Source organism: Armigeres subalbatus, chromosome 2, assembly GCF_024139115.2.
Source record: "Armigeres subalbatus isolate Guangzhou_Male chromosome 2, GZ_Asu_2, whole genome shotgun sequence".
Classification (NCBI taxonomy): Eukaryota; Metazoa; Arthropoda; class Insecta; order Diptera; family Culicidae; genus Armigeres; species Armigeres subalbatus.
Genome location: NC_085140.1, coordinates 332,218,810 through 332,246,724, shown reverse-complemented (window position 1 = coordinate 332,246,724; position 27,915 = coordinate 332,218,810). Strand labels below are relative to the sequence as shown.

Sequence of the window (27,915 nt, the reverse complement as noted above, 5' to 3'; positions counted from 1 at the left end):
AGAATATTTCCCGATAAAGTTGTTTTATAAACATCAAAAGCTGTGAATGTGAAACTGAAACATTATTATTGACAACAACTTTATCTTAAGATTCCTCTTGCGTCCGAGCATGATTTTGGAGTATCGAGTAACGTTTAATTGAGAACATCGCCACCTACGTTCATGAGGTAGACCATATGTTGCTTTTATCCGTTATCATTCTCTCTACATGAGGATCGACTAATGACTTTATAAGCCCGTCATCAAATGGAAGTTCACGAAATGTTTTTAAAACGTTACCTACAGAATCTTGTTTGAAGATGATGCCGATACTGTGGAGTGCCGTCACAGGTCTACAAAGATACTATTCGGCGTTTTCTTTTAACAAGCTTCCAAATATCTAGTTGTTGGTTGTAGGTTGAACATGTTTGGTGATTGTTGAACGGCTCTGAACTATGCCCTATTTCAGCTATTTGATTCAGTTTCGACTGCTTTCACTAGATATATTTGGGCGTTACATTTTCTTCAATAGGTAATGTGATATATTAGGTTTTTCATTAGAGTTGGTTACTAATCAGCAATTGGAATTTATCAAGATAGATCGCATTTAATGAATTTTTCCTATATCATAAATACAACAACATAGTTTGATAAGGAATTGCTCTCGCGATTGATGATTAAGTATTTGAACAAACTTCCAGAACTTCTTGGTTGATGGGAACATGACTCAAACGCTAATAATAAGGAAACTGCAAAAAAAATCAAATCAACTCCGACACAAAACCACACCATCTAAATAATCTAAAATATTAAAGGGGACAATATGGATCAGGTCTCAACAGTGACCATTTGAGCAACGTGGCTTTGGGACGTGGCTGTTATTGCTTAGAGATTAATAGAAACAAACTCTATTACCATGGGGAACATGAAAAGGGTCCGGAGTAGACTTTTAGTCTAGAGACTGCCAACGGCCACACACAAAAATAAGCTTTATAGCTTGATAGTGGAAATGGTTGTCGACTGTAACTGCCTCGAAGTATTGTTTATCGGCTATGAAGTCTGATGAACAGCTAAAACGTTATATTAATTCTGATCCGACGTTTCAGTACCTTGATTGGTCCTTTTTCAATGGATTAAAATTGGTTCAGAGTTTCATTGTCATAAGTAAGTTTAGTATATTGTTCGAATTAATAAAAAATCACTATAAATTTTCAATAGTGGGTTTTGTGATTTTTTTCCCTGACCTCAATTAAAATTCCCTGACTTTCCCTGACATTCCAGGTCCAAAATGAAATTCCCTGACTTTCCCTGACTTTCCAGGTTTTTCCAGGTAGTCGACACCCTGGAAAAGTATTCTACAATAGCCGGACAGATTATTATTGAACAGTTATAAATACATGTTTTATTTCCGATAGGAAAATCTTTATAAAAATAAGTTTACAAATACGTAAATTGCAAACAGTTATATTGCGCTCAGAAGATTCTACCCGGGATTTAGGTGAAACACTCAAGGAAACAGTTGAGAATTGATGGTCAACTGTGATGAAAAGAAGAACAAGTGTCAAAACAAGGAAAAAGAAAGCCGTCTTTGCAGGTCTCGTCTCAGGTACATTACACATAGAGCTACTGTGGTTCTAGGGATGCTTAAACTTTATAGAATTATCAAATATTAGAAGTTCTAATTTAAAATGCGTTTACGCAACATATACCAAAAATTATTATGCAAAATGTTTCAGAACGAATAATAATTTGATACGCGTTTGGTTGTTTGGTATTGTAATAACAAAATAAATTTTGCGTTATCAATTTTTGGTATTATTTTTTTGGTATTTTACCTTTCATGCACATACCAATTTAGGGTATCAACAATACACGCAAAAAAATGTTGCGGTCGAAACTACCATTCCGAGGGTTAATTTAAGTATACGCACCGACGATTTTCAGCAGACAACAAACCCGTTTGATTTTACCATGCGCACAGTAAAAATCAACTGTGGTCCTGGTGGAATGTTGTTGCATGAACTGAATCAGTGGGGAATTTGTCCGAATGCGTGGTTAATTTAACTGAAAATTTGTGGTTGTTTTAAAAACATGGCGTAGTCTACAAAATAGTAACCGTTACCATGGAATTTTTCTCAGTGTAGAATTAAGTATCATAGTGCTATTTACTTCTGTTGCAGTGTGCGGTGGAGTTTTCAGCTTCTTGCGCACTTATTTGATTTTGCTTATCGCCGCGTAAACACTCGTGCAGTATTTTACTTCGAACTTGACCACTTTAACTGATCCACGTGTGTCACTTTTTACTACATCTGTGTCACGATAACGACCGCTTCCTCTGGAAGTGTGAGTTTTGTGAAAAGAAATGCCATGCATTGGAGTGCAACGACATCGTGAGCATATAATAAATACGGTGTCCAGACATCTCACGGAAAGAAGCCGATGTTAGAAAGCTGCTTAATCAACAAAAGCAACTGGAGAACGCAATTCATGCGCAAACGAGCGCCAAGCATACCGCATTGCTGCTGACCTAAAAATGTTTTTTTAGTATCAGAACTATTTCACAACAAAGAACAGTGTAGGAACCCGAGTAGACGAAAATAGCTCAATAATATCAAATGTTGATAAGATAGCAAAATGAGATATGGATCTGATTTATATAAGAGATAAAAGATCAGACGACAATATCAATATTTTGCACTAAAATATCATGAGAAGATCAAGTTATGCTATTTGTAATAATTGATCAATATCATGCGCCATTAGTTTGTTCTTATCAATAGCATATCTCGATATTTAGATGATATTTCGGTGCAATTTTTTGATATTGTTGCCTGTTCTTTTATCTCTTATATCAATCAAGTCCATATCAAGGTTTGTTATTCTGTTCATGGCTTCTGTCCGGGAATCAATGTTTGAAATAACAAAATCTAAAGCAGAAAAATATTACTATGACATCAAATTGAAAACTATTTCTGCTGTCGATGAAAGCAAATTGAAAACTTATTTTGATGTTTATTTATGATAACGAAATAATTAATCAATTTCATATCAGTTCATATAACTTAGAAATCAACAGCAAACTGAAATCAAAATAAGTAATTAATTATGAACAAATTATGATTTCAAATTGATTTCGATATCAAAATATGTTTTCTATTTGCCCTCCTTGTGATATCAGACTTTGCTCGGGTTATGTGTTCTCCAAAGTTTGACCAAAGAACTTCACGCAAATCTCAAGCTTAATGCGGCAGGCATCTTTAATAAATTGTTCTAATTCAGCTGAGCAAGGGTTAAAATGTTCCATGTTCCAATTTACGTCTCGCGCTAAAGGTCGTTGATGTTAAATCAGTCCCTATCACTAGTCATAAGACGAGTTTGTACAATCCCATTTAATTCCACCACTTAATTGTACCTTGACAGACACGTATTTCGACCTCAACAGTAAGGTCGTCTTCAGCCCATCGTGGTGGAATTAAATAAGATTGTACAAACTCGTCTTATGCCAAGTGAAGACATTCCACTAAAAAGTTTTATGCCAATTGGTCTAAATTGATTGGCTGTCATCTGAAATATATGTTGCTTCCGAAGGACAGCATTTTTTCATCAGCATCCCTGTCACCACACAACCTGCACACAACCAAAGTTCTCACCAGGGTTGGTTACCCAATTTTTTGCAAATTTTCCACAGCATTCAATAATTAGTTTTTGATTTTATAATCTTTTCGGTTTTTTTTTTCATAGTTTGAAACAAACGTGGTTATTTCAAGGACTTTCGAATAGCGTATAATGCGGAAAAAATAGGTAGTAAAACATCCGAAGGTGCGACGAAAAAATAAAAATTATTTCATACAGAATGTTCCATATGGAAAAAGTTTCTTAACGTTTCGCCTAGGGACCACCACTACGACTTTCTTTGGATTTCCCAGAATGCATTAAAACTAAATCCAGCTGCTTATGGCTGCAAATCTGCAATTCCGATCACCTTTTCGAAAAAAAAATCCCTAACTTTGAAACACTAAATTTGGGTATTTTTATAATATTCGACCGACTACGATGGGCTAGATACCTACTTCATACATGTGCTAAAAGGGCATCAAAAGTAGATTAAATAGAGAGAGTAAATAACTTGGAAGCTAATGCTTGGCTTATGCAACTTGCAACGATACTCTATTAGGCATTGGCTCACCAAGAGAAGGCAGCCCATTATCTTTTATGTAATCAAGTAAGTAAATATGAAAAACAATGGACTTTAAGGGTAAATATTCTAAAAGTTCAAAAAAGTGTATATCCTTGACTAGAATATTTACCCACGGAAAGAGACAGAGATAGGAACACTTATGGAAAAACTCCGTTACTCGCATGGATGCGATTTTTCGAGTGCCTTCTACTCATATCTTACCAAATAGATTTTGAAAAGTGGCAACTATAAAAGATATTAAAGTGCTTGAAAGGATAACGGCATATACAGAAATGGCTTTATGATAGCTTCTGAGCCAAGCCAAGTGAAGCAAGATCAGATACAGCTGGGAACATATGTTTAGTTTAGTTTAGTTTATTTTCTTGTTTTAACATTATTCGGTTACAATAATAGTTTTGAGCTGAGTTATGGAATTCCTTTCAACAGCTATATAGTTCAAATAATATTGAAAGTTACTGGTCTGGTTCAATCTACAGTTTTGGCGATTTAAGGAGAAAGTTGAAAAAAAAAACCTTGAAATAGCATAAAGTTCTAATATTCTATACCCTAATATCACAGACCGTAGCAACGGGTTTCAGAAGTAGCACATCCCATCCAAAATTTCGGAAGTATACGTTGGATCCAATCGTCGATTCGTTCTAACTTCGCGATTTTGTGGACGTCATTGGTGGGATGGAATGCATCCAAATTCAGGATCATCTTCAATATCCGGCTCTGCTTCACTTGAATTTTATTCCTATGGCTAGCGGCGCAGCTATACCATGTTGGGAAGCCGCAGGTTAGAGATGGCTTGAAGACAGTCTTATACAGCAGGATCTTGGAGTTGACATCCAAATGTGAACGTCGGTTTATGAGCGGATAGAGCACTCTGATGAGTTTGTCGCATTTACTCAGGCTGTGGTTTATGTGGGTAGTGAAGGTTAGCTTCTGGTCCATTGATAGTCCTAAGTATCGAACCTCATCCGACCATAGAACTGGGAGACCCCAAACGGATATTTCGCTTTGCGGAAGTTTTTGCGAGCTTCGCTTGCGAGTGAAGAAAATAGCCTGCGATTTTACGGTATTTGTTTTTATCTTCCACTTTTTCTGGAATCTTTCGATGACATTTTGAGCTTCTTGTAGTTTCGCTACTACAATGGATGGGTCGGAATCCGACGCGATGAAACCGGTATCGTCAGCAAAAAGAAAATATTTGACATCGTCAATCATCACAAGATCAGCGGTGAAGATATTGCAGAGCGTAGGACTTAGGACAGCTCCTTGTGGGACTTAATGGAACTTCGTGTCGATCAGATGTGTGTCCATTTACCGAGACACAATAGGAGCGGTTCGACAGGAAGGAGCGAATAACTTTCAGAATATACGGGGGAAAATTACCTAGGAGCATCTTATGTAATATTGCTTCTTGCCACACAGAGTCGTAGGCTTTCTCCACATCAAGAAGCACCATGCCTGAAGATTTTCCTCGTGCAAAATTCGTTCGTACTGTTTTTACACGTCGAACTAGTTGGTGGTTAGTTAAATATCCTCTTTTGAAGCCGAACTGCTCATTAGGAATAATCCGATAGTTCTCATCAGGTGTTGCTTAATGCGTTTCAGGTTCAGGATTATCCATTCCAAAAGTTTACTAAGACTGGCTAGCAAGCTTATGGGTCTATAATTTGAGGAGATTGTGGGGTCTTTGATGGGTTTCGGGATTGCAACAACTACTGCGTGTTTCCATTTCGACGTAAAATAGCCTAACCGAAGATAAGCGAAAAAGATTTTCGCTAGAACAATATGGGCCTTCCGAGGTAAATTCTTCAGTAGCAGTTTCTAATATTATCCTGACCGGGAGGCTTTTTGGACTTGAGTCTTCGAATGATTTGTGCGACTTCCTTGGGATGAATCAACCACAGGTGACCATCATCACCATGAGTTTGGTCAATGTGTATGATCGACTCGTGCACTGCAGCGACAGTATCTGGATCATCTTCCATTTGGTTGTGATGAGCCTGTGCGAAACTCATGGCCAGTTGTTGGGCTTTCTCCGTGGATGATGCGATAATATTGTTTCCTTGTCGCAATGGTGGACTGTATTTGGTAGATTTGCGTAGAGCTTTGGTGATTCTCCAGAGTGTGTCACGGTCATCGTTAAGCGTGCGCAGCGTTTATTTAAATTTGCGAAAGTTGGCTTGATCACACTCCTCTCGGATCCGGCGGTTCAGTGATGTGACTATATCCTGATAGATGGGATCCCTTCTTCTGTACCATTGGCGCCGACGTTTATTTCGCAGCGCTATCAACCTTCGGGTGCTCTCTGGAATTGCCGCAGTTTCGTAGGTTCGTTGCCAGGGATCGAGGCTGATTCTGCCTCCAGAACTGTCGACAAAATGAGCTCGATTGCAGCATCTATCTCGGTTTCACTAGTTAGAGCCGCAACTGCTGGATCCAACAGGTTCAGCTTAGAGTTCACCTCGCGTTGGAAACGTGGCCAGTTTGCTCGTGCATAGCATCGGAATTTTTGCGTTGCTAGTGTCATTGGGGTGGTAACACTATTATTGAACATAACTGGGAGGTGATCCGAAGACAGTTCGTTTAAGGTGATCGGTTTGGTCATGTCTAACAGGTTGTTGGAGAGAGCTGGGAACATATGTCAACGAGCGTTTTCGAATCCAAATCTGTTGAGTAAAACATTAGATGTTAACGAAGAATCAATAAATAAACCAGTTCTGGAACAATCTCGTTGAGATAAACTGCCAAGAGCTGTTACTTATTTATTTAGGGGGAAAGACGGCTTTGGCAGGTTTTGTTCTAATATTGGCAGGCGGGTTTTTGTCGACCAAATTTTATGAAATTTGGTCACAATTTTCTTTGATATGCAAAGAATGTTTAGGCCAAATTTGAGCCTAGTCAGTCATAAAAAACCCCCTGCCAATAATAGAACAAAACCTGCCTGTCATTCCCCCTATTTATTATTTATTTATTTAGTTTACATCTAAACAATAACACTGAATCAACAATTTGGCGCCACAATACACGGTTCGAGGCCGCATCTCTCCATCCTCGAATGCGCCCACGCTCGTCAAGTCGTTTTGCATTTTTCTGCCAGTGGTTTTTTGACCACAGTTTCTTCTGGAGCCCGTAGTAGGCCCGACTACCACAGATGATGGGCCTTCGTATTTCACGACTAACATTATTATCAGCCGTTAGCAAGGATCCAAGGTAGACGAATTCCTCGACCACCTCGAAGGTATCCCCGTCTTTCGTAACACTGTTTCCCAGGCTGGCCCTATCGCGCTCGGTTCCGCCCACAAGCATGTACTTTCTCTTTGACGCATTCACCACCAGTCCAACTTTTGTTGCTTCACGTTTCAGGCGGGTGTACAGTTCTGCCACCTTTCCAAATGTTCGGCCGACAATGTCCATGTCGATCCGCGAAACAAATAAATTGACTGGATCTGTTGAAAATCGTACCCCGGCTGTTACACCCGGCTCTCCGCATGACACCTTCTAGCGCAATGTTGAACAACAGGCACGAAAGTCCATCACCTTGTATCAGTCCACGGCGCAATACGAACGAACTGGAGTGTTCGCCCGAAATCTTCACATAATTTCCTCATAGCTCTACGCAGTCTATACTGCCGTATGCCGCCTTGAAATCAATGAACAGATGGTGCGTTAGGACCTGGTATTCACGACGTTTTTGAAGAATTAGCCGTACAGTAAAGATCTGGTTTGTTGTCGAGCGGCCGTCAACGAAGTCGGCTTGATAACTTCCCACGAACTCATTCACTAATGGTGACAGACGTCGGAAGGTGATCTGGGATATCACTTTGTAGGCGGCATTAAGGATGGTTATCGCTCGAAAGTTCTCACCCTCCAGCTTGTCGCCTTTCTTGTAGATGGGGCATATAACCCCTTCTTTCTACTCCAACGGTAGATGTTCAGTTTCCCAGATTCTGACTATCAGTTTGTGCAGGCAAGTGGCCAGCTTTTCCGAACCCATCTTGATACCATCCTTACCAGCTGCTTTATTGGTCTTTAACTATTGGATGGCATCCTTAACTTCCCTCAAGGTACGGGCTGGTTGGCTTCCATCGTCCGCTGAACTGATGTAATCATCTCCTCCGCTGCCTTGTCTTTCACTACTTGTACTCTCAGCGCCATTTAAATGTTCCTCGTAGTACTGCTTCCACCCTTCGATCACCACACGTTCGTCCGTCAAGATGCTCCCATCCTTATTCCTGCACATTTCGGCTCGCGGCACGAAGCCTCTGAGGGATGCGTTGAGCTTCTGATAGAACTTGAGTGTTTCTTGAGAACGGCACAGCTGTTCTATTTCCTCGCACTCCGCTTCTCCCAGGCGGCGTTTCTTCTCCTGAAAAAGGCGGGTCTGCTGTCTCCGCTTCCGTCTATAACGTTTTACATTCTGTCGGGTACCTTGCTGCAGCACGACCGCCCGCTCTTCCCATAACATAGTAGATCACTTTGACGTGGTTTGTTACGGTGTAATATCTACCAAACAGAGCCCTAGATTAATCCATTTTTCTAGCTAGGGCAATAAGTTGTGGCAATTAAGGATTCATCGTATTTAGTCCCCGCTACCAACAGCAGTCTTAATGTTACCTTGCAGACAGTTGAAAGACTCGGAATGCACTTAAACACTAAGAACAGGAAAAAAATGCGTGTGCTCCCGATGAAGTTGAGAGATTTTCAGTTCCACGAACCGAGTTTCCAATCGCTAGTCCGTTTTCGTCGCAGAGGTCTTCGCTGATGGTTCCGGTCCGTACTCTCTTGTTGATTTTTCGTTGCGTGAGTTTTTTTTAAGGCTGGCTTTATAGCTGCTAGGCTAAGGAGGGCCCCTTTCAGTCCTTTTATGTAATTCAAAATATGTAGTCAAGAACAGCTATAAAAATGTTTAATTTCGCTTTAGTGCGATTAATTGCACGATTATTAACCCCATTTACTTATTACGAATCGAATTACACCATTTACCATAAATACATGGACTGTTTCTCTACAACGAACAACATAACATTGCATGATAAGTATATTTCAGACAAACGCCCCTGAGAGATTTATCCTATCGAAAGTGAAAACAATCACTGCACTGTCTAGAAGAAATGTGATCTGAGAGCGCCTCTAATTTCCCGATACCAGCAAAACCTACCGCTCATTAAAATCCATGGAAATGCGCGCATTTTAATCCAATTTATGAGCTCGTTCAAATGGTGCTGCTCGATTGGAAGACGGTTTTTATTTTGAATGAAATCGAAAGTGGTAATGTTAGGGTGTCGAAGGTAGATTACACTCCAGTTCAAAGGTTTATAGTCGAGCTGTGAAAAATTAAAACTTTTGTAATTCACGTTCTCGTACTACTCGCTGAAAAGCTCATTAAATTGGATATTTGGACTAGAGGTTGTTGACTCTGTTTCAAATATAGTATAGAACCTATCTTTTAAGATTGTCGCTTTACAACATGTAATTTAAAAATATAATGTCAGATAATTATCGAAATATAGATCAGTTGAAAATTATAAAATGTTGTAATAAAAAAATATTAATTAAGCTTAGCTTTTCTATTTACCCAATCTCGTAACCTAGAGTGTATCTTCATAAACATATCTGCTCCGGTACTGATGACGAGTTGTTGGGACGAAACATCGAACCGACACACCGAACATGCGGAAAGGAAGATAGCGGAGTCGTTTGTAACATCCAGTTTGGCATAATTCAACGGTTCGCGCATCTTTCGCACTCACTCCGCGTGTTATCCAACAGCAGCATAAAGCGATCTAAGATGCGGTAAGGCTGCCAGGTGTCTGCAGTTAAAGCTGGGGCGTGCGGAAGAACCAGAAGAAAGTTCAGGTGGTTTGGGTTTTTTTTTCTGTCTAGCCTATCCGGTCGTCGCGGGCGAGCCGCGTTTGCGGTTGTGCATCTTATGAAAGCAATGTATATCCGAATGGTCCTATTAATTATGTCGCTACTCGGAGGCGATAGGATAGCAAGAGCAACTTTTACCTGGATCAATAAATTTTCAATCCAACAGCCAGATGAACGGGAATGCAAAATTGTTATGTGGTTTTGTGAAAGATGCAAATCCGTATGCCATCGCATTCTGCTAACACTACAAGGGAGGGTATAAGACCAGGCTTAAGAATATGGCCTGACATTTTCCTGCAACAATTCCTCGATTTTCTTATGGGAAATGGGAATTTTCCTTATGGGAAATTACGGCTTTGGAAATTTTTGACCTATTATTGTCAGTGTTTTTTCTACTTTACACTAATTTAGCTCGCAAAATCTTTATATGTGTGTAAACGATTTATGTTGTCAAATTTCAAAATGTTTGAGCTTAAGAAATCCTCGTGATAATAATAGGTCAAAACCTGCCAAAGCAGGTTACAAAGCCAAAACCTTACAGAAACTGTAAAAGTTTGGCATATACATTATACAATTTCGAAACATTTGAAAACACAAAATGTTGTATTATTTCAATACAGTATTTGTATAAAAAGCTTACATGTCTTGTATTAGAACCTTGCAGAATTATATATGGCAAGATTTTATACAATAATTCAAGACAAAATTTTCAAAACGGTTTATCTGCTTTTGTAAACAAAGATTCAAACAACGATTTGACGAATCTGATAGCTCTCCCACACAAACCAACACCACCAATAGGTAGGTGAAGGTTTCCGCTACCTGTTGATGGTGTTTGTTTGCATGGGAGAGCTATCAGATTCGTCAAATCGTTGTTTGAATCTTTGTTTACAAAAGCAGATAAGTCGTTTTGAAAATTTTGTCTTGAATTATAGAATTGTTTTTTGGGTGCACAAATAGTCAGGATTAACGCAAAGCTTGAAATATTTATTTGTTCATCAGGCAACGAAATTCGAAATACTTTGGTGTATGAGAAATGTCGTTCACATAACAATAATACACAATGGTTAATTAGGATTATCTTGTTAATATAAAATCGCACCTGACCACATAGCACTCAGTCTAACTAGTCCAACCGACCACCGGCAGAAGAAAAATCAACAAATTGTTTATCTCCCTCTCGACATGTTTCAATTGTACTCAAGGCTTTGTCCACTTGATGTCAACAGCAGGTGAAGCAACGAACCCTCTTTCTTCAAGAGCACGGCGGACAGAAGACAGAATAGTGCAATGCAATCGTTTATGTTTTACTCTCTAGCAAACTGCTGCTCTGAGTTTCTTGCCGCGATCACTTGTGGTCGTGCATTTGCTATAATGTTGGGCCTATGGGAGGGAAATTGTCATTTTAGCCGTCCCTACAGTTGGTTTATAGATGATGGATCTTGATACGGATAATGGACCACCGTCTTCATTTTTTATCTTGCTAATAAATTGCAGCGTTGTCGCGAAGATGGACAATTGTTAAGGCCAACAGGTAATAGGGTTTGTCAGTTAAATGGTTTTCATAATATAATCATTTTCATAACACTCGGTTGAAAGTCGAAGGTTTATTACGGCACTATTTCCAGCACATGGTCAAAAACCAAGAATAGAAACAACATTTTACTCCACTCCAAACAGACGATTGCTAGGGGTTCCGTGTTTGATTAACAAAATCAACCTCATTTGCTATGATACATTATTAGTGTTTATTAATTAATACATTCACCCAACCAGTGATTGTTAGATTTCCTAACAATTCTGTATAAGAACCTCTTAAAACCTGTGCGAGAACTGGGCAGATGCAATAATGCTAGATTCTTATACAAATATTATATGAGACCTTACAATTTTTGCAAGCTTTTCTTACAATAGTTGTTTGTGGATACTGGGTCATTAAGCCGAAGGCCATTAGGTCGAATGGTCATTAGGCCTAAGGAAGAAGGAAGACGGAAGTAGAAAGAAGGAATAAGGAAGAAGGAAGAAAGAAGATTGTCCTCCGGAAATATTTTTATATTTGTGTGTGTCGCGATATATTAGAAAATTTCCGGTCTCAGGCATTCAACAGATACAATATTCGCATCATTGGTTGAAGATCTCTTTAACTTCGTTTTTACGATAATTTAGTTCCGCACATCTTTTGCTGGCTCCGAAAATTTCTTTTTCGATAAATGGGTTATAAATGGGGGAAGAGGCCCCAAAACGTTAGGCGAAAAAAGTGTCAAAATAATAGATGGGAATGTAGGAAAAATTAGAATTTTCCACATTTTGATGAATGATATCCTACAATGTACTCGCGTCTCCACGCACTGTCCATACCAGAATGCTGATGCGCATGGTACGTTGTTCCCTAAGAGCTGCCGGCTAAAAGGCGTTTTGCCTCATGAGTTTTCCGGCAACGAAATATCACCACTTTTTTTAAATGTGAATATTATCAATATGATTGAGATTTTTTCTAATTTTAATATGGCATCAGCTAGCTATATTGTTTAACTGTTGCGTGAGGTAGAAACACCCATGAAAATCGTTATAGCTAAGGCATAACAGCAGCCTATGCTTAGCTAGGGCATATTGCCCCTCCTTCCACTCGTGTTAATCCCTGCTCTTCGTATTATCCCTTCCAAAGCGATGTTGAATAGCAGACATGAAAGACCATCACCTTGCCGTAACCCTCTGCGGGTTTCGAAGGGACTCGAGAATGCCCTTGAAACTCGAACTACGCACATCACCCGATCCATCGTCGCCTTGATCAACCGTATCAGTTTATCCGGAAATCCGTTTTCGTGCATTAGCTGCCATAGCTGGTCCCGATCGATTGTATCATATGCGGCTTTGAAGTCGATGAATAGATGATGTGTGGGCACGTTGTATTCGCGGCATTTCTGCTGACGCGGAGGCAAGGCCAGTATATCATTACCGGCGACTTGAATGCCAAACATCAAGCCTGGGGCAACAGTCGCGGCAATCGAAACGGCACCATCTGGAGCAACGACATGGAAGAAGGCCACTACACGATCTTGAGCCCGGATTCCCCCACTCGGCTGAGTCGGTCCGGTGTCCACGCAACCCTCCACCTCTACATAACAAACTATCACCGGGTGAACTGGCAGCGGTTCCAGCAGTGCGTCGATAACACCGTCGATTACGAGGTGCGTCCGGAGACGCCGGAAAGTATCGACCGCCAGCTTTGCGCTATCGAGAAGGCGATCACGGCGGCCCGGGAGCAACATGTACCGACGGCTCGGCAGGTAAGCAACTCCTTAAACATAGATACACTCACCAAAGATTTGATTCGATTGCGGAATGTCACTCGCAGGCAGTTCCAGCGTACTGGATTGCCTGAACTTAAGGCACACTGCAATCGAATCTCAAAAATTATCCAGGCCAGAATGGTGGACCTCAAAAATAACGACTTCTCGAATAAGATCCGCACTCTCCCAGATTATGCTAAGCCGTTCTGGAAAATGACCAAAATACTAAAATCCAAGCCTCGGCCCATTCCACCTTTGATCCCACTAGACAATAATGGCTCTAAGGATCGCTTGATAACTCCTGCAGAGAAGGTCGCTGAAATAGGTCGTCACTTCGTCAGTTCACACAATCTTGGGCAGAACATCGTCAGTCCACACGAAGCAGCCGTCAACGAGCATGCTAACAACATCCATTTGATTCCCAACGTTTTCTCGGAGGAGTTGGAGATCTCAGCTGGCGAATTGACGGCCTATATCAAATCATCGAAGAACATGAAGGCCCCAGGCTTCGATAGCATCCTGAATCTCGAGCTCAAACACATGAGTACTCCGTTCTTTAAGCACCTCTCGCTGATCTTTATCCCATCGTCCTGGAAGTCAGCGAAAGTCATCCCCATCCGGAAGCCTGGGAAGGTTCTTCCCCCCCCCCCCAGAAGTTATCGTCCCATCAGCCTTCTCTCAGGGTTATCCAAGCTATTCGAAAAAGCTATTCATCACCGGTTACTTGAGTCTGCCGAAAATCTCAACATCTTGCTCGAGGAACAGTTTGGTTTCCGACGCGGTCGGTCAACTGTACACCAACTGACTCGAGTTACCAACGTCCTCAGACGGAACAAGTTTGTCTCAAAAACATCCGCCATGGTCTTACTCGATGTCGAGAAGGCATGTGACAATGTATGGCATGATGGCCTGGTGTACAAACTACAACGCTACAATCTTCCCAGCTACCTGGTGAAAATCATCAACAATTACCTGTCGGCAAGGACATTCCGGGTCTCAATCAGCGGAGCAAGTTCCAATGCGCACAACATCGTCGCAGGCGTCCTCCAGGGCAGTATCCTCGGGCCCCTGCTTTTCAATCTGTTCACCTCCGACATGCCAGAACCTCCAGAAGGCGGCATTCTGTCTCTGTTCGCAGATGACACCTCCATCGTCTACAACGGTAGAGTGATCAGAGCGCTAGTGGCAAAACTCCAACGAGGCCTGGATGCCCTGACAGAGTACCTCACCAGCTGGAAGATCTGTATCAACGCGGCGAAGACCCAGGTCATCATTTCCCCCCACTCCAAATCCCCTAAACTTGTTCCGCCTGGGGACTGTTAAATCATCCTCAATGGCACGACTGTGGAATGGGCCAATGAGGCCGACTACCTTGGCTTGACCCTCGACAGCAAGCTTATTTTCAGTCAACAGGTTGACAAAACGGTGAAAAAGTGTAACGTTTTGTTGAAACTACTGTACCCTTTGATCAACCGCCGGTAGTCATTGTCCCTGAAAAATAAGCTTGCTGTCTACAAGCAAGTCATCCTCCCTGTGATCGAATACGGCATGCCGGTCTGGGAGAGCTGCGCCAAAACCCACCACCTCAAACTTCAACGGGTCCAAAACAAATTCCTGAGGATGATCCTCAACACCCCTCCCAGGACAAGAACATCCGAGGTCCACCGTCTAGCCGGAATACCTTACATGAACGCTTTGGGGAGTGTAAAGAAAAGTTTAGGGTCCGTTGCTTGCACTCGGGCCAAGAAGCGCTTAGGGCGCTAGTTCCAATCTAGGTTATCAAATTTTTATTGTAAATATTAGTGTACATAGTAGTTAGGTTATCAAATTTGAAAAAAAAAAAAACACACTAGCGCCTCCTGAAGGCCGTCATGATACATTATATTTTAAAATTAAGTAACAACATGAAAATAATAATAATAATAATAATAATTAATATTGAAGTTGGAGGGCCGATCACTGTACATGTTAAAAATAATTGTAGAACAAACAATGTTTAAATAAAGAAGAATTTTACTACTACTACTGCATTTCTGCAGTACTTGGCGAATGGCGAACACCTGGTCCCTGATGGAGCGTTCGCCCATAAAACCCGCCTGGTACTGCCCCACGAACTCCCTTGCAATTGGTGCTAATCGACGACATAAAATTTTGGAGAGTACCTTGTAGGCGGCGTTCAGCAATGTGATTGCGCGGTAGTTGCCACAATCCAGCTTATCACCCTTTTTGTAGATGGGACACACGACACCTTCCATCCACTCCTGCGGCAAAACTTCCTCCTCCCAAATCTTGGTAATGACCCAGTGCAGCGCTCTAGCCAGTGCCTCACCACCGTGATTAAATAGCTCTCCTGGTAGTTGGTCAACCCCAGGGGCTTTGTTGTTCTTCAGCCGGCCAATCTCCTCCTGGATTTCCTGGAGATCCGGAGCCGGTAGAATTATGTCTTGCGCGGGTTCCCCCATACCGCCATCTTCGTCTGCCACATCGCCATTCAGGTGCTCTTCGTAGTGCTGCCGCCACATTTGGATCACCTCACGCTCTTTCGTAAGAAAGTTCCCGTTTATGTCCCTACACATATCAGGCTGTGGCACGTGGCCCTTATGTGAACGGTTCAACTTCTCATAGAACTTTCGTGTGTTATTAGCGTGGTACAGTTGCTCCGTCTCTTCACGGTCTCTTTCTTCCTGCTGACGCTTTTTCCTCCGGAAAATCGAGTTTTGTCTGTTCCGCGCCTGTTTATATCGTGCCTCGTTCGCCCTCGTGCGGTGTTGCAGCAATCTCGCCCATGCTGCATTCTTCTCTTCTACTAACTGCTCACATTCGCCGTCATACCAGTCGTTTCTCTGATCCGGGGGCACCGTGCCAAGTGCAGCGGTTGCGGTGCTACAAATGGCGGATCGAATATCTCTCCAGCCATCTTCAAGAGACGCTGCGCCTAGCTGCTCTTCCGTTGGGAGTGCCACTTTCAGCTGCTGCGCGTAGTCTTGGGCTAGTCTACCGTCTTGTAGCCGCCCAATGTTAAGCCGCCGCGTCCAACTTCGACGCGTGTTGTACACCGTCGAGAGTTTTGAGCGCAGGCATACTGAAACGAGGTAGTGGTCGGATTCAATATTCGCACTGCGGTAAGATGAATGAATTTATCGTCGATTAGAACGTGGTCGATTTGGTTTTCCGTTTCTTGGTTAGGTGATCTCCATGTGGCCTTGTGGATATTTTTACGGGGAAAAAAGGTGCTTCGGACTACCATTCCGATGACCGGTCTATACATTTCCTCCCTTCCACCTGTGCGTTCATGTCACCGATGACGATTTTGACGTCCCGCAGTGGGCATCCATCGTATGTCTGCTCCAGCTGTGCATATAACGCTTCTTTCTCGTCGTCGGGTCTCCCTTCGTGTGGGCAGTGCACGTTGATGATGCTATAGTTGAAGAAACGGCCTTAAATCCTCAGCTTGCACATCCTTGCGTTGATTGGCTGCCACCCAATCACGCGTTGGCGCATCTTACCCAGCACTATGAAGCCGGTTCCCAGCTCGTTGGTGGTGCCACAGCTTTGGTAGAAGGTAGCCGCCCGATGCCCGCTTTTCCACACTTTCTGTCCTGTTCAACAAATCTCCTGCAGCGCCACGACGTCGAAGTTGCGGGGATGTAATTCATCGTAGATCATCCTGTCGCAACCTGCGAAACCTAGCGACTTGCAGTTCCATGTTCCAAGCTTCCAATCGTGATCCTTTATTCGTTGCCTAGGTCTTTGCCGATTATATCGAGTCGCATTATCTCTTATATTCCAGGCGGCTTATTGGGCCTGCGCAAACCTCCTGTCTCGTCGGAGGGCCGTCGTGTCAGGGCTGTTTAGCGTCCCACCTAACACCAGGACGTGGGCTTGTGCGCTTTGAGCGGCACACGGTCGCCATTGTTTCCCAAGTCATCTAATTTACCGTCGTATGGTGAACTTCTTCGTAAGTTCATGTTTCATTTGCGAGAAGAGAAACAAACTGCTAAACAAAGTACGCAAATAACAACAGAAGCATTGATAGCTATTGTATGAGGTAAATAAATTAATCAAGTGATTGGTAATAGGGCAATTTAATTTTAAAATTTTATATGCCATAAAAATTGGAAAGATCTACAGAAAATAGGCTGCTAATGTCAACGACTGAACTTGAGAAGAGGCAATACTTTTCTGATTCGATGGAAGTGTAAACCGGAGAACAAGTTGGAAAAGCAAGCAATGCGCTACTTGCAAAAACAGCGACGTGGACCCACAGATACTATTTCATGCAGTGACTTTGAGGAGGCAGATGAGAATCCTGAAGACACGAATGAACCGTACCTTACAGAAACTATCTCGACCAGTACCTTTGAAGAAGAACAAACCAAACAAACAAAATTCGATGTGGAAAATGTATCAGATCTAACCAAAACTGGTGAGAAAAGCCAACAACGAGGCTTTCGTGTTTTAACAGCAAGTGATTTTGAATCTTGAGCTTGAGCTTGAGCTTGATTGACTGCTCGTAGTTGCTACTCCATTATGACCAGATCAGCTGTTCTTGCACAGGGAACCAACAGATGTTTGCTTGGGACTAGCACACATCTTCAATGTACAAGTACTGGTGATCTCATTTGTTAGGTCATACTGGCGCCTGCCACGTCAGAATGCAAGTCAATGTAGGGAAGGGGAGGAAATGATGATGCAATCACTCGCCCACTGCAAGCCGAATATACCTCTGCACTTGCCACGAGTTCATGCGGAATTTGTTGGAATTTATGGGTTAGGTTGGAGAGGCAGAGGTCCGTCTTGGTTAACGAGCTGCCAATGTGATAGATAGGAGAAGGTAACTGATGGAATTTCTAATTGGATGTAGGAAACGAGCTCTATAGTTCATTTCCAATTCTAGCAGATAACTGTTAGAATACTCAAGTTGAAGGTATAGGAATAGTAATGGAAACGGTATGGAAGTCCATTTCCAGTTCTAGCGATTGTTAGAACATGAGAAATAAAGAGAAAGATACAAAGTAGGAGAATGGAACGGACCTGGAATTTAACCCACGACCTCCTGCGTATGAGGCAGAAGTAGTAGCCATATGACTACCAAGCCCGCTTCGAAACAAGTATCACGCACTGAACTGATTAATTTTTTGCCGGCCGCGCAATGCAGAACACAATAATTCGGCCGACCGCACGATCGTTCTGCTGTCCGAAACATGAGAGATCACGCACTGAACTGATTAATTTTATTACCGGCCGCGCAATGCAGAACACAATAATTCGGTCGACCGCACGATCGTTCTGCTGTCCGAAACACGAGAGATCACGCACTGAACTGATTAATTTTATTACCGGCCGCGCAATGCAGAACACAATAATTCGGCCGACCGCGCGACGGCTCTGCTGTCCGAAACATGAGAGAACACGCACTGAACTGATTAATTTTATTACCAGCCGCGCAATGCAGAACACAACAATTCGGCCGACCGCGCGATCGTTCTGCTGTCCGAAACATGAGAGATCACGCACTGAACTGATTAATTTTATTACCGGCCGCGCAATGCAGAACACAATAATTCGGATGACCGCACGACCGTTCTGCTGTCCGGAAACACGAGAGACTACCCACTGAACTGATTAATTTTATTGCCGGCCGCGCAATGCAGAACACAATAATTCGGCCGACCGCACGATCGTTCTGCTGTCCGAAACATGAGAGATCACGCACTGAACTGATTAATTTTATTACCGGCCGCGCAATGCAGAACACAATAATTCGGCCGACCGCGCGATCGTTCTGCTGTCCGAAACATGAGAGATCACGCACTGAACTGATTAATTTTATTACCGGCCGCGCAATGCAGAACACAATAATTCGGCCGACCGCACGATCGTTCTGCTGTCCGAAACACGAGAGATCACGCACTGAACTGATTAATTTTATTGCCGGCCGCGCAATGCAGAACACAATAATTCGGCCGACCGCACGATCGTTCTGCTGTCCGAAACATGAGAGATCACGCACTGAACTGATTAATTTTATTGCCGGCCGCGCAATGCAGAACACAATAATTCGGCCGACCGCACGATCGTTCTGCTGTCCGAAACATGAGAGATCACGCACTGAACTGATTAATTTTATTACCGGCCGCGCAATGCAGAACACAATAATTCGGCCGACCGCGCGATCGTTCTGCTGTCCGAAACATGAGAGATCACGCACTGAACTGATTAATTTTATTACCGGCCGCGCAATGCAGAACACAATAATTCGGCCGACCGCACGATCGTTCTGCTGTCCGAAACACGAGAGATCACGCACTGAACTGATTAATTTTATTGCCGGCCGCGCAATGCAGAACACAATAATTCGGCCGACCGCACGATCGTTCTGCTGTCCGAAACATGAGAGATCACGCACTGAACTCTTAACAGCAAGTGATTTTGAATCTTCGTCACAAACTTATAAATTCGATGAAAAATTGTTTTCGCCACAAGATTTTTTTTCGAAATCCCAAAACAGTCGATTTTTTTCAAAAAGGTAATTCTCAAAGTTTAATGCATTTTGAGTCATTTGGCATAAAAACACAAAAAAAAATATTTCCCCTTGTGAGAAAAAAAAAAGTTTCGATTAATTTTGATCAACCCTAAATCATGGCCGATTTAGCTCAAATTTTGCATAGGGGGATATTTTTGGCTGCGAAAACGTTTGTGCTCGTCCAGTGTAAAATTTCGATGAAAATAATTTTCTCATTAAGTTGAGCGTAGGGGTCAGATCTATATGGGCAATTTGTTTAAATAATCATATCAGTCAACCGTCGAGTCAAGTACAAGACACTGAAGACGACCACACAGTTGTGGTCGAAATACGTATCTGCAAAGATAACGAAAATTAACTGGTGGAATTAAATGGACAGTACTTAATTCATCTTAGACGGTTGAATACATTCCACTAAAAGAGCTATATATATTTTTCTGATCATATCAGTGTTTAGTTTTACAGTAATTTATTAGTTTACGCTATAAAAAAGTACTCACTAACTGATATTCGATCCGAAATTGTCAGTGTCCAGCCGAATATGAATATATCTAGGAACTTTTTTCAAATAGGCGTAACTGTACTTGACCTTGAAATTTGAAACAACTCCTACTCTCTCTATTCAGCATATTTCGTTAAACTGACGTTAAACTAATTTAAATTAAACGCACATTCGCTATTCCAAAAATGAAGGTCAGAATCAATTACGCCTATTTGAAAAAAGTTTCTAGATATTACAAAAAAATGAATTCACGTAGTCAATTATAAACCACACTAAACAAGATTAATTATTGAATAAAAATTCCTTCATTGCATAACCAATATAAACCACTGGTAACCGACATAACTTTTCATCGGCATTTTCTTTCATTTCCATTTTCTTCCGCACAGCACACGCCGGCAACCTGGTCAAGCGCAGTTTGAAAAACACAGTTCCCTGCTTAGAGGATGGACGATTTTACAGGTCAGCTATTGATGTCACTTTTTGCAACTTATTACTATTCGCTATCCGGTGTAGGTATATCTTTCCTATACCAATCGTATTAGATACTGAATGAGCTTTTCCTTCTGCTTTCGTTTGGTATTTCCTTCTTTACTCGTGTTGTCACAATTCCCGCTGATAAGTAGTGCTTGAAATGATTGAACGGCGATTAACCGTGGCTAATGATACCGCCGATTGAATCAATCTTAAGGTTTATTAGGTCTCTATTGCAGTCATCAATTTCAGACCGTGTAGCTGTACGCGAGCTTAACTAAAATAAAGGGAAATTCCAATTTCGCTTTCTTTTTATTTTGCAGAAATCCAGAACGACCAGTGCATAAAATGTGGACCAACGTCGAGTGTGCCAAGTACTACCTATGCCTCGATGGTGAGGTGTTCGAATTCAAGTGCTCCGTTGGGTTGCTGTTCGACGTGACCCGCCAGATTTGCGACTTCAAACAGAACGTAGACAACTGCGAAGTTACGGCAGGTAATGGGGAGCGGTCGGGGTTGGGATATGATCCATAGGATCTACGAAGGTACATCAGTATTTATCAATTATTTAACTATTACTGCCCTGTGATAACCAAAAACCCAAATTAAACAATCTAGTAGCGGTACTGCATTTCTCGCATTTAGCCAAGACCGTTTTGGTTTTGTGTGGATCATTATCAAATTCAATAGCGATCAACAATGCTTTTCTACCTGTCGAATGCAACTTGTTGCAAGAAAATCAACGATTACTATAAGAAAAGTTGTACTATATGAAAAAAAAATATTCATCTTTTGTGTACACATATACACGCACACACACACACAGACAGGGCTGCGAAATGGTGAGTTGACATCTGGGAAGGAGCGACCTAAACAGCTCTGGTCCTCACAAGTTCCAATCTCACGCTTCCACGGGTCTTCCGATGACAATTGACCGCCAGCTAAGGGTTGCGTACTTAGCTGGTAGTGCAGCTTGAGCACTGTTGTCCTTCTGACATCAGCTAGAGTGAGTGGGTGCGACCAACGGGACCATCGTCCCTAATCCCAAGGCGTTAAGCGACCCGTGCCGAGGGGATGCATGGCCAGGGGGGTGAAATAATGAGCTAGGCCTTTAACGGAGCCTGTGGGGTACCTGGGCACTAGGGCAGTTCAAATTTCAAAAATGTTCGAAAATTCCAACTCCCATATGTCTATTAGCATCATTTTGATAATATAGGAGTCCTGGCAAAATTTCAGGCAATTCGGTGGCCATTTAGGGGTGGCGCGAAGTCAATTTATGTTTATAAGGAAATTTGTATGGGAAAAACTTAAAATTTATTCAAATCCCCCTACAACTCTTAAATCGTGGTAAATTCAAATAAACATCCCCAACCTCCAATTTTGGAATCTATTTGAGCTCAACCAGTGGATAATTCGTTAATTTTGATTTATATTTCTACTGCTACTTTGAGGCACCCTCCACAGTAATTGTCCCTTACCGCGTCATGCTGGGCTCTGGCGTGGTGGACTTCTTTTCTCGAGCAACTCGTGGGACCAAAATGGAAAACCAAGTCAATTCTTCAATTAGTGGTAGTAGTGTAGGCGACAACCCCTTCGCAAGAGGTGGGTTGTTCAGGTCTCCGCCTAGGAGGCCAGAGGCAATAGTCGGCAGCTCAGTGCGCAGCGCCAGCGTGGGTCACTTAACCATCTCCCAGGCTCCGCTGGTAGAGGTTATAGACGGCCCATGGCTTGTGAAAGCGATGAACCGCAAACGCGATGGGCTTTCGGCCTTCGAGGTGGCGACGGAACAGCTGGACGCCATCATCGGCTTTGCGTCATCGAAGCATAATATGAGTAAGGAACATAAGAGGAGCTTGCTAAAACTTCGAAAGTCGATGTTGGACGCCAAGCTGGAGAGGGCGGTCGGGACGGCCAATTGTAAACCCGTGAAATCTGTGGAGTCGAGGTCTACCCAGACTGAGGCCCAAGGATTCGCGGGCACTTCGGGGGTCACTGCTCCAACGAAGCAGACACAAAAACGAGGAAGACAGTCTCCAGGGGATGTGATCCCTGGGGGCCGCTCCAAAACGCGGAGGGTTACTACCCCGAACAAGGGTATTGGGGCTGGGAAGCTGAACCCCGGCCAGGTACCTCCCCGAGGGAGGAAGGACCTGGAAAGGTCCGTCCACCCAGGAAAGACGGTGGTAAGGGGTTACGGCAGGCTGAGAACTCTAAGCCGCCCCAGACCAGCGAAATAGAGGGGGATGACGCCTCCTGGACCCTGGTCAAGAACAAGAGGAAACCGAAGACGTCAAGGGCCGAAAAGAAGGCCCAGGCGAATGTGGGTAGCAAGAAGTCTAGGGTAGGCGCCAATCGCTCCAGGGGCGATGCCCTAGTCATCAAGACGGACGAGGCTAAGTACTCGGACGTCTTGAAGGCGATGAGGAGTGACGTCAAGCTCGGAGAACTCGGCGCCGACGTACGTCGAATAAGACGTACCCGGATGGGCGAGATGATCCTCGAGCTGAAGTGGAGCGTCTCGCAAAAGGGCGCCGCCTACAAGAAGTTGGAGCAAGTCATAGGCGAGACGATTCGGGCAGCAGGGACCATGTCCAAGGGCTGGACGACCCCTCCCCAGCCGTCTGTGAGTCGGGGTTCTGCCTAGGAGGTGGTGGGGTTAACAGGGGGCGCTGTTAATTCCCTCCCAAAAACCACATATCCGCAAGCAAACCTTATCAAGCGACCGTGTGCCGCTTAAAGCATACAAGCCCCTAACCCTGAATCCCAAGGTGTCAGGCGACCCGTGCCGAAGGGATGAATGGCCTGGGGGGTGAAACAATTAGCCAGGTCGTTAACGGAGCCTGTGGAGGTTCCACAGAGTGAGGGCTGCTTCGGCGGCAAGCGGGTGGCAGTGGGTGGTACCCACACACCCCAAGTGGTGCACATATGGTGCAAACGAATGGGAGCTGGGGGTATTACTCATAATACCTCCACAGAATGAGGGACCGAGTGTATGGGTGAGCACACAAGTAAGTCTCGCATGGTACGCATGGTCGGTAGTGTTAGAATGACTGAAGTCTGGTGAGGCCTGGCAGGAGTGTCGGGGGCAGATACCTCTGCGGCACCTCAGAAGTAGGGGACACGAAAGTCTCGCTGCGTCTGGCAGGAGTGTCGGGGGTTGATGCTTCTGCGGCACCTCAGAAATCGGAGACATGTAAGGTAGTGGTACGACCCTGTTCCAGGATGGGAGACCACCGCATTGGCTGAGGACTACCTGGGCTTCTGGAAATGTCAGTGGGTGGGTGCTACCGGCAAAGTACATTACGGAGACCTATTGACAGTATCAAAGCCTGGGTAGGTGAGTGTTAGGCACGCTTGAAGTGCCGGGTGTTCCACGCCCAAACGATGCACAGGAGGTGCACAGAGTGGATAAAATGGGAGATGGGGTATTACAACCCCCACTGAGTGAGTGACTGAATGTCAAAGAGAGTGGTGCACAAGTGGTGCAAGCGATTGGGACTGAATGTATGAGCGAGCACACAAGTTAGACTCTGCATGGTACGTATGGTCAGAGTGGCTGCTTAGGCAGTAGTGTGATCCGGCTGTCAGGGACGGAATGAGTGAAGTCTCGCTAAGCCCAGCAGGAGTGTATGGGGGCAAATACCTCTGCGGCACATCAGTATTAGGGGACACGAAAGTCTCGCTATGTCTGGCAGGAGTGTCGGGGGGGTTGATGCTTCTGCGGCACCTCAGAAATAGGAGACATGAAAGGGTCTGCCTCGTAGCTGAGGTAGGAGCGGCATAGGAGCCACCAACCTAGGGTCGCCTCCGGCTTGGTAGACAAGTGGTGCCACCCTGTTGCAGGACGGGGTGAACACCACACTGAGTGAGGACTGTCTATGTTGTGAGATGGCGGCATGGGGTACCCCCTGCAGGGTACCTATAAATTGGTTCCTTGCAGTCATTCAAGCGGCATAGGCAGGTGAGTGTTGGGGCACATGTGGTGCCAGTGTGTCTTGTGCAAATGTGTTGCATGGGGAGTGTCGAAGAGTTGAGGCGCATACGTGCACTTGTGTACGTCATGGAGGGAGCGCAATGCCCAATAGTCATCCCCGAAGTATTGCTTAATTGCGGGCCGGGGGAATGACTGGAGAGGAAGGAGTTGGTTTTAGTGGGTCGGGAGTGGTGATCCCATCCCCACACTACCTGGGTTCGCCTCCCCAGGTGTCTGTTTGCAGATTTCCATTACCCTCGTTAAAAAAAAAAGAAAAAAAAATGAGGCGAGACGATCAAGGTGAGGGCACTCACGACGGAGGTGAATCTAAGGGTTAAAGACCTGGACGAGATCACCGAAGTCGAAGTGCTCGTCACGGCGCTGCTGCGACAGTGTGTAACGGCCATTCGGTCCGTTACAGTTTTGTAAATATTTAGTATAATTGAATATGAACTTGATTTAAATATAGAAAGTAGTTTAATTAATAGTTTTTTTTAAACTTATGGGAATCGTGATACGGATTCACTTTTTAAAAAAGACTTAGTAACTCTAAAACACTTTATTAATAATACTAACACAATACAGCACCACCGGTGATTGTCCAAAGCTGCCAAAGGAAAGAGAACGCGCCACGCGTTCGCGGGTTATTTATAATGTACAAACTGCTGATCTAGCAGTTTGGGTCGTCCACGTTGTCTGACTGCAATTGGTGCACCTGAGTGGCACGATGTTCTGATGTTTCCATAACGGCTCCTCTTTTAGTTTGAAAGCCGTCCTCGGCTTTCTTCTATTGCTGTGGGATAAGTGGTATATCTCTTGACTCGGGACATCCATCAGTTGCTAGGCTGAAATTGATATGAATATCTTCTTTTGTGTTAAGTGTGAGATGTTTTCTCCAACTAAATATTTTAAAGATGATGGCTATGATCAGGCCCAGGATACATATGATTATAACTGTTGTTGATAATGAGGTTAACCATCCAAACATATGTAGTTTCCAATGCAGATTGTTCGTAGTTAAGTTGAGATGATCTATATGGTTTCTGTGTTCTAAATGTATCTCTTGCAGGTGCTGTAACGGGATATTGTTTATCAGTATAGTTGGACTGACCTTAATTCCTGTGGTAATTTCCATGTCGGAGTTAGCATACTCCTCGTCGTCCAGCTTCACAGTACAATTGGAGTATTGTATGAGGAATGACCCATTGAGTAATCGTTCGGATGAACAATTTGATGAAAGTGTAATGTTGGATCCTGTAACCATGATGTTGCCTTCTGTGATTTTACGAATAGTTTTAGCTTCGTAAATTCGTTCCATAGGACATTTGGCTGTGTGTTGTCCTGAAACTAATTGTTGAATGCACTCCGTAGGCGGTTCCAAGTTGCTGGTGAACATATAGAGAGATCTTTCATCTTTGGACACGGGTTTTTGACATAAATGCGTTCTCTCCTTCAATATAAAATTGTGCCGTGAGATGAATTCGTAAATTATTGGCAATTACGGGTTCAATCAAACCAATTTTGTATTGCTCATCCTTGATTTTTGGTATTTTGAGTATATACATGAACATCTCGTTGTTATATACTGCGTACGCGCTAGCAATGTTCAACATATCGTCGACCGAGTTCAATCGAAAACCGTTATCGTTGAGGGTATGGCGAATAACCGAAAGTTCTTCAGGGTGGATGATGCGGCTGCTTGGGATGCTTCGTCCGGCTAGTGTTATAGATTCTTCAATTATCTCTAAATAGTATAATAATTCATCAATCTCAAATATGAAATTCAAAGAGTCTAAATTATCGAATGTTACTTTTTCCAAATTCTGCTCGTTATCTAACAGTGAATTGAAAGTTTTTGTCAAGTTTCTCATACGTTTCTCAAACAAGTGATTTATCTGAATTTGTTTATTATTTTCATCTACCAAGGAGTTTAGAGAAGAGTTTATGACTTTAAGATCGTCGGCGTCTGGACTTCCAGAAATGTATTTCCACGCTCTACCTAATGATTCCCATCGTTTGATTCGCTGTGGCCTAATTCTATTGAACAACAGATTAATTCTGCCTATTTTTCTCCTGATAGATAAGTCGAAAAGGTCTGATTAAGCTTTCCGGTTTGGTCTACATTATTGTACACATCTATTGTCGATTCAATGGTGGTAAGGTTTATTGGATGCATTATTCTGAAAAGCTGTTACTGATCCTAGCTTCTCCTAAGGGAATCATTAAGATTGGATTTTGTTTTACATCGTGTAGTCTTAAATCCGTTAGAGTCGTCTGCGTCAGTATACCGAGCCATAATCTGTAAGGCAGTCGGAAAGCAAGTTTGAGTCAGTTTGTTACTTCTTTGTATCTTTTTTATGAATTTTGATTCCTGTTGCGTCTGTAATTGTTTTTTGTTTTGTTCTTTGATATCTACTAGTCTATATCGGTTGCTAAAAGGCGAGGCTTTTCCCTTCGTTTTAACTAAAACCGTATCGTCTTCAATATCCTCATAGTCTTTGTCCTGTATTTTAATTTTGGAATTATGTTTGTTAGCCTCAAATACAATATTGTCTCTTGCTGTCATAATAGTGCGTTGTTTTGTTAAGTTAATGTCATGTAAGTCTAATGACGTCGAGTTTCCAAATACTATCTGTCTCGGTGCTAAATTCGTCGTGGCATGTTTTGTGTCGTTGTAAAGGGCAGTCGTCATGGACGGTCCTTGGTATAGTGAAAGTTGGTCGAATTTCCTGCGGTTGGCCATATACATTTCTAAAAGTGTATTATGGAACCTCTCGATGGTGCCATTACTGTTGCTACTACTAGCGTAGTGAACGGCAACACCATGGGTTTCTAGAAATTCCTTAAAATTTTGACTGCGGAAATAAGTGGCTTGATCGCAAGTTAATTGTTTCGGTAGGCCAAAAATTTTGAATTGCTTGATGAGCGTTTCGATGATTTCTTCTGAAGTTTCGTGAAGGATTTTGTAAATTTGCGCAAATTTGGAAAAGGAGTCTATAATTGTTAGAAACTTTTCGTTTTCTTTCACGTAGACGTCCATGAATAGACTTTCTAAAGGTCTTTCATAGATTCTACGTGTGATTGGAATTTTAAAGGGATGACGCTCAT

At 43.0% G+C, this 27,915-nt stretch overlaps 1 protein-coding gene across 4 annotated transcripts in view; it reads left to right on the top strand.

Annotated features, from left to right (window-relative positions):
• LOC134212771 (chitin deacetylase 1) overlaps positions 1-27,915 on the top strand; it is an 86,207-nt gene that overhangs the window by 42,475 nt on the left and 15,817 nt on the right. For all 4 annotated transcript variants that reach the window (XM_062690920.1, XM_062690921.1, XM_062690918.1 and 1 more), the window contains exons 3-4: positions 20,750-20,822; positions 21,158-21,330. In XM_062690920.1, coding sequence (XP_062546904.1) covers positions 20,750-20,822; positions 21,158-21,330 — 246 coding nt within the window. The remainder of the gene's footprint in view (positions 1-20,749; positions 20,823-21,157; positions 21,331-27,915) is intronic.